This window comes from Cibotium barometz, chromosome 19 (genome assembly GCF_041138505.1).
Source record: "Cibotium barometz isolate CiBa-2024 chromosome 19, ASM4113850v1, whole genome shotgun sequence".
Taxonomy (NCBI): Eukaryota; Viridiplantae; Streptophyta; class Polypodiopsida; order Cyatheales; family Cibotiaceae; genus Cibotium; species Cibotium barometz.
Window position 1 is genome coordinate 21,246,936 of NC_141064.1, and position 6,582 is coordinate 21,253,517.

The 6,582-nt window shown below is 43.5% G+C and overlaps 1 protein-coding gene across 2 annotated transcripts; it reads left to right on the forward strand.

Annotated features, from left to right (window-relative positions):
• Positions 1-707: 707 nt before the first annotated feature.
• Positions 708-4,676, forward strand: LOC147628345 (protein MICROTUBULE BINDING PROTEIN 2C-like). 2 transcript variants are annotated; one of them, XM_086813434.1, is made up of 5 exons: positions 708-1,904; positions 2,276-2,362; positions 2,770-3,168; positions 3,270-3,482; positions 3,954-4,676. In XM_086813434.1, the coding sequence occupies exons 1-5, from the start codon at positions 1,581-1,583 to the stop codon at positions 4,200-4,202; spliced, it is 1,272 nt and encodes a 423-aa protein (XP_086669560.1). In that variant the 5' UTR covers positions 708-1,580; the 3' UTR covers positions 4,203-4,676. The 2 variants fall into 2 exon arrangements, with proteins under 2 accessions (XP_086669560.1, XP_086669561.1); XM_086813435.1 differs by having other exon boundaries at positions 3,963-4,676.
• The last annotated feature ends 1,906 nt before the right edge of the window (positions 4,677-6,582 follow it).

Sequence of the window (6,582 nt, forward strand, 5' to 3'; positions counted from 1 at the left end):
CTCGCATGCTTATGTTATCTTTTGCTCTAGGATTGAAATTCTCTTTCAGTTTCAATCAAACATTAATCTGAGCAATATCAAGTTACTTCACGACAGCAGGATTAATGCTTGATCTTTATGGTTATCTTATATTGTGAGCCAATAAGTAGGACTAATGCTTGATCTTTATGGTTATCTTATATTGTGAGCCAATAAGTACATGCAACAAACTCATGTATTATCCAATGTGAACACTTTTTAAATCACCGTGTGGGTGGTCACGGTCTGTTGGAGAGACCAGTTGGGCTTAGGTAAATTCTCTCCTTCACATTGCACAGAGAGTGTAAACATGCCTAGTACACTGCTTCCAACTGGCAACGTATTGTTCAATGTTGAAGTCCATTGCTGGCTCGTTTGATCACATGGGAAGAGAAGTTTGTTTGGAAGGTGTGAAAGTCCACCTCTCTTTGATTGATTATTACTCATACTCTCCACCCACTAAAATAAAAATCCGAAAATGACATTCCTTTCAAAGCTGCAAGGCTGCAGTTGGCAAATGTCAACAGGGTGAGTTGAGCTACGTTGTCCGAGAGTTACACAATGCACTGCAGACTCCAGAAAGCTTCAAAGACCGTGGAGAGAGAGAGAGAGAGAGAGAGAGAGAGAGAGAGAGGGGTTCTGTCCAGTGTCAATTTCTACTTGGCTATATATATATATATATATATATAAGAGAGAGAGAGAGAGAGAGAGAGAGTACTGTGTAGTGGGTTCTACCTTAGAGATGTAGCAAACGTAGGCACTGAATTCATGTGGGTAGAGTGAGAATATAGGTTTCATCTGATGGAAAACGTGCGAGCTTAATTATGCGTATATTTTCAATGTCGAGGAGATCTGGGTGAGAGAGAAAGAGAGACAGAGGCGGCGAGGCCTGCATAGTGAAGGTGGGCACTGGGAAGTGGGGACGTCTCTCTTGCTGGCTCCCCTTTTGCACACATGTAGACGTAGAGAAAGAAGGCCCATGCCTGGGCCACAGATCAGCGCCGGCTATGGCCGGCCGCCAGCAAGCAATTTTTTTTTTGATCCAAGCTTAAATTTGGGCTCTCCACTAACCGTTCGCTGTTCGCGTGAAGTTTAACTACCATCAGGGCATAAGGATTCTGATATAGAAGAGAGAGGAGGCGACGACCAGAGAAAAGCACTTATTTCTCTCTCCTCTCTCGCTGTCTGGCCGATTCTGCCAGCTGAAAGGGGGGCGGGCGGGGCGGAAGGTTTAATCGTGAGCCATCGTGCGAGAGAGAGGCCGTGGGGCCTGTTGAAAGCTTGTGCATGTCCACAGAGAGAGAGAGAGAGAGAGAGAGAGAGAGAGATCTAACCGCTCATCGCCCACAGCCCCCCATAGCCAGATCTGCATAATTCTTCCCCAAAGCCTACATTCCCCCCTCTTTCCACAACGCCCACCTTGCCACTTTGTACAAATCGCCCACTACTGACTTTGTATCTCCCCATGGCCTCACTGCCCACAACCCCAAAAAAGCACCATACGCTCAAAGCCCACTACCATTACCAGCCCCTCTGCTCCTTCTGAGCAGCCAAACCCAGTTATGGAAGTTGGTCAAACTGCTACTGCAGGGCAGCACTACAGTAAGAGGTGGGACACAGCAAGGGAGAGGGAGGCCTTCTATACTGCAGAGAGCTGGAAAGACAGCAGCACTATAAATAGCAGTAGCCGGAAACTCAGTGCCACAGCAACAGGAGGTGTTGGTGCGGCCACCCATTCATGGAGCGAAGGTGTCGGCACTCCAGCCTCGTCATCATCCCCCTCTTCTCTCTCCTCCCTCCTGCCCATCATTGGCACTGATGGCAGTGTAGACAAAGTGCTTTATCAGAACCTGGTGGAAATGATCCCCCTTGTGGAGACCTTCATGGTATATACTTTGCCAACGTTTACTAATTATGCATGTGATGTCTTAGCAATCAATTCAATCGTAACTTATGATGTCTTTAGTAGTGATGTTTTCATTGCTGTATTTTCTCATGTCAATGTGTACATGATCTAGCTGCTCTCATTTCTCCACCCTCATCAATACTTGCTGAGAATCCACCACAGAGCCTATGTTTTCTGTCCCCATCACATCTTTCTACCAAATTACATGATCTCCCCCCGCATCACAGCTTTCTAAGCATCCCCTGGTCTTCTTGACATGCTTGTCGCTATCCTGCCTCTCATGACTTGGTGCTGAAACATTATACGTTTTTGTTTTACTCTCACTAAGCAGTGGCTCCTTGGCAATCACAGGATCAACAAAACAGCAAGTCATTTCCACGACATGCTTCCCTTATCTACACCCCTACACCATCTCGTGATGCCTTGCTGCTTAAGAAGGTGAGTATTCCTCTGATGTTCTTGTGTTATGTTGCACTTGATCAAGATCCAGATTTGGTGGAAGGCACCCATATTCATCCATTCAACCATCTGCAAGTCTCTCACAAATTGTGCTACAATCTTACATAGCTCAATAGAACTTCACCTGCTGCTTAAGTATCTTTTGTACTCAGGCTCTTTACAAGCTTATCTGCACCCACACTGCCAGGCTCATCTTGAGTGCCTATCAGTCTTGGACAGGGTACCTTTTCCCATCCAAGCCCCGCCTGCCCGGTTGTGCTTGGGTTTTGTCTGTAAACAGCCTTAGATTGAGCTCTTCTGTTGATCAACACTGTACAGTGCTGCTTTGTCTCATTGCTGCACAACCTTCAGATCATGATTGATATGGGTATATATAAAATGTTCAGGCGGTTGAGCATCCTTTGAAGGGAAGGAAGGGTCGTGGCCAGCTTCTTCGAGGTAAAAGAGGGGAGGTGAAAGATAACCTGTTCTGGGATAATGCCGAAAACATGTATCATGATAATCGGGAACCATATCCCGAGGAGATCCCGATGCTTTCTTTCCCTATAGATCATCAAGTGGACCAAAATGCTGTCAGCAAGGCTATAATTATGCAGCTACAAGGTCAAATAGAACAATTGGAACAAAAGCTGCAAGAGAAAGACAGCCAGCTGCAAGCTGCAGAGAACAGCACTCAGCAAGTTGACCTCCTGCACCTGCAAACGAGTGTCGAGGATCTGCAAAAGCAGATTTTAATGAAAGAGCAGGAGATTCAGAAGGCACTCAATCAATTATCAGAAAAACAGGTCAAGATGAGGCATTTGTATGTGAATTAGTGTAGACTTTAAACTTGGCTTGTGCCCTATGTAAGCTTCTTATATGCTATTTGTTTCTCTTCTTGCTACAGCATGAGGTTGCAAGCCTACATTCTCTTATAGAAAAGGCTGAAGCTGATGTCGAAGCATCAAACTTGAATGTGGCAAAAGTCCATGAAGAATTGCATAGCCTGCAATGCCAGGTGGCTGCATTTCTTCTCCAGATGGAAAGCATCTCCTCAAGTCTGGATAACAATCACGCAGTTGATGAACCTGGAAGTTCATCAACTGCTATGTCAACTTTGGTGAGTGTCTTTAAAGAAAAAATCTGAAAATGAGAGCTTTAACTTAAACTTTTATGTGGTTGTCCACTGACAGTTACCAGCCCTGCCTGTCAGTGGGGTTTCTCCCATCTAAGCCACCTGCCGCTGTCAGGCTTTTCCCATCCAAGTCCCTACGCATCAGGGTATTGATGGGCAATCTTGCTGGTCCAATGACCTGCTCATTTCATTGTTGAGGTGGGCTTGCTGTTGTGCTGTTGTTGCTTGCACTGGCAGGGGGAGCGGGGACGTCCGAACCAAGCAAAGGCTCTTTCGCCCTGTGCTTTGGGTCATTGCTTCTGTTGGGTTGGGAAATAGTGTAACCAGCCTTAGAACCTTGTCTCTAAAGATTACATTGTCAGCTCTTCAAATCATTAAGTGCTAAAAGTCTTGGTCTACTGGTTTCTATCCTAGGCATTAAGATCAGTGTACATGAAATAACCAATTACTTTGAAGCTGTCACAGGAAAATGGACAGATGGATCAGACGATTGCATCTCAAGCTCACGAGTCAGAAGCTGGGCATGTCGAGCTGACTAGGCGGAAATATCTAGCATCGTTGATTGCAGCCAGAGAGAATCCATGTGAAGAGTTACTATCGCTCGTTGCAGAGCTAAGGGCACAGTTGCAAGCATATTTGATGCGGCCGGATGTGACCAGTGTGCCCAGTGATCATTGGGTGTGCAATACTCAAAGTTCTCTCTGAGCTAGCCTATTGACAGTTTAAGGGTACAATGAGCACACCTCTGCTCCCCTCCCCTCCCCTCCCCTTTCCACGCTAAACAAATTGTGAACATTCTTGGTCTTAGGAAGCAGGCGACATAACATGCATGGAGTGTGCTTTGCATTCTAAGCCTTAGTGGTAGCACATTAGTTCCCTATTCAAAGGATTTTTTCTTGACCAGCTCTATAGGCTGTTGTGCAGTAACAGATGGAAAAAAAATGTTTGGCTCACATCTGTACAAACTCACACTAGCTAACCCTGATACTGGGCAGAATTTTCAGAGTACTGGACCTGTCCCAGTCAAGACAGAAAACCATGTAGATTTTCTGCTCGTTGTAGGGTTTCCTATTAGAAACCTGGTTTTGTATAACTAGGCTTGCCTCATGAGGTTGACAGAAGGAGCTTGAATCGCCAGATCGCAACTTACCATAAATAAAGGGTTGGAAAGTTTTTGCTGATTGTAGAGATGATTTGGAGACTAACTTTGCTCCAAGAAGCTGTTAAGGTCCATGGAAAAACCTTCTAGTTTGTAAGAATGGTGCCTGGTAAGAGAAGATATGAGAAACGTGCAAATATTTGCAGGATAGCAAATGCATACTACATGTAGCAATGTGTTCCATATGGGCTGAGGTTGCACTTTTATTGCCAACTATTATTGCGTATCTGTACATTATGCTGAAAAAGGGTTATACAGGCAGAATTACAACTGCCACAATGATGAGCTTAATTAAGGCTATAAAATGTTAATGTCTCCTGGACTGGAGATTTTGTTTATTGGCTGCATTCCATGATGGTTGCCATAAGATTGTAATGACAGTTGCCAGCAGGCTCTAGCCCGACTGATTGTGAATCGGCTTGCTAAAACGCAGTCCCAAGTTTGAACTCTGGCACCTTAGAATATATTAAAAAAAGCTCACAGCAAAAAAAGTGAATGATTCATTATAATATGCATGCTGCTGGCTTTGAAATGAGAAAAATATTTTCTATCCCTTAACAAGGTCCTCTTCATGAACTGCCATCTGGCTTTGAAATGAGAAAAACACTCTATCCTTTGACAAGGTCAGAGGAGCCCTCTTCATGAACTACCAATATCAGTCATCACCAAAGTAATGTTTATTGAGCAATGATGATAGAAATAGCACTCTAACCCCTGCCCTGCACACATGGACATTTGCAAGGGTAGCAGGGTGGAAAAGGTGTGGTGATCTTTCTCCTCTACCCCTCACTCCACAAAGGGGAGAAAAGATAGGGTTCACATCTCACTCCGCACGGGTGAAAAGAAAGACTGTATTACCCCTCCCAAAAAAAAGTGGACATTTTCCCCTTTTTTTTTGGGTATTGCGAGGGATATTTTTTATTTATTTATTGTTAGTGAGGAAAGGGACGGACCACATGCCATTTAGGCATGCGGGAGGAGGGGGGTATTGAACCCAAGCACACCCCTTGGGATTCTTCACCTTCATGGCCATTGTGAGGTCCAAGGAGGGTGTTAGAATATGGCTCTCATACATGGTCTAGAGATGGTGGACATGTTAAATTAACAAAGAAAAAGCAGGCTCTTCACCAAAATGCACTTAAATAAAAATTGGATGTAAGCAGTGAAATTATAATAAGGGCTGGCACTTACCTAGAAATGAAGTGGTCAAACACTGTGGCCCTTATTCACATGCATGGCTAGTCTTATCCAAAGTCAAGTTTTTCCCGAATGCAATTTTTTTTTTTGAAGCACATAATTCAGCCTTAAAGAATTCATACTGATCACCTCCCGTATACTGTTCTGCCAAGGGCTTTTTTTTTTGATATTTTGTTTCTCGGATACACACCAATGGTGACCAGCTACCAGCAAAGCATGCCAACTGGTGCTACACACACACATCTGGTGAGGAAGGTAAGCACCCTACTTAGCATCCATCTACATCTGTAAGTAGCTTACATCGATGACCCATCCATTATTGACCCATCAATAATTTACATTAATTACCCATTAAGAGTGCAGTGATATTATTCACACTAGGCCAACAGTTGCTCCAAAAAAAAGGGCATTTTGTGTATTTATATTTTGCACCGACTGAAGCTAAAAATTAAAAACACTGGTTACACTCCAACTGTCAACATAGTTGTTTTTGGAACTAGTTTTTCAAGTTAATATATTTTCTTTTATATAAAGGCAGACATTCAATATAAAGGTGGGAGACAATGATTGCTTTAAGTTGATTTAAAAAACAAGTTCTTGAAGCAAAATATGTTTTTTTGTTTAGCACACATGGTTTCTTTAAAAGTACACATATCAAATAGTTAACTTATTAAAACTTTGAACAAAAAAAGTGTATTCCCCTCATGACCAAGAGTACACATATCAAAT

What these genes read in the sequence shown, in the direction of transcription:
- LOC147628345 (XM_086813434.1), top strand. Translation starts at nt 1,581, where the DNA reads ATGGAAGTTGGTCAAACTGCTACTGCAGGGCAGCACTACAGTAAGAGG. An exon ending in CCCTTGTGGAGACCTTCATG is followed by an intron (nt 1,905 to 2,275) that starts GTATATACTTTG and finishes TGGCAATCACAG; the next exon opens with GATCAACAAAACAGCAAGTC. An exon ending in ATCAATTATCAGAAAAACAG is followed by an intron (nt 3,169 to 3,269) that starts GTCAAGATGAGG and finishes TTCTTGCTACAG; the next exon opens with CATGAGGTTGCAAGCCTACA.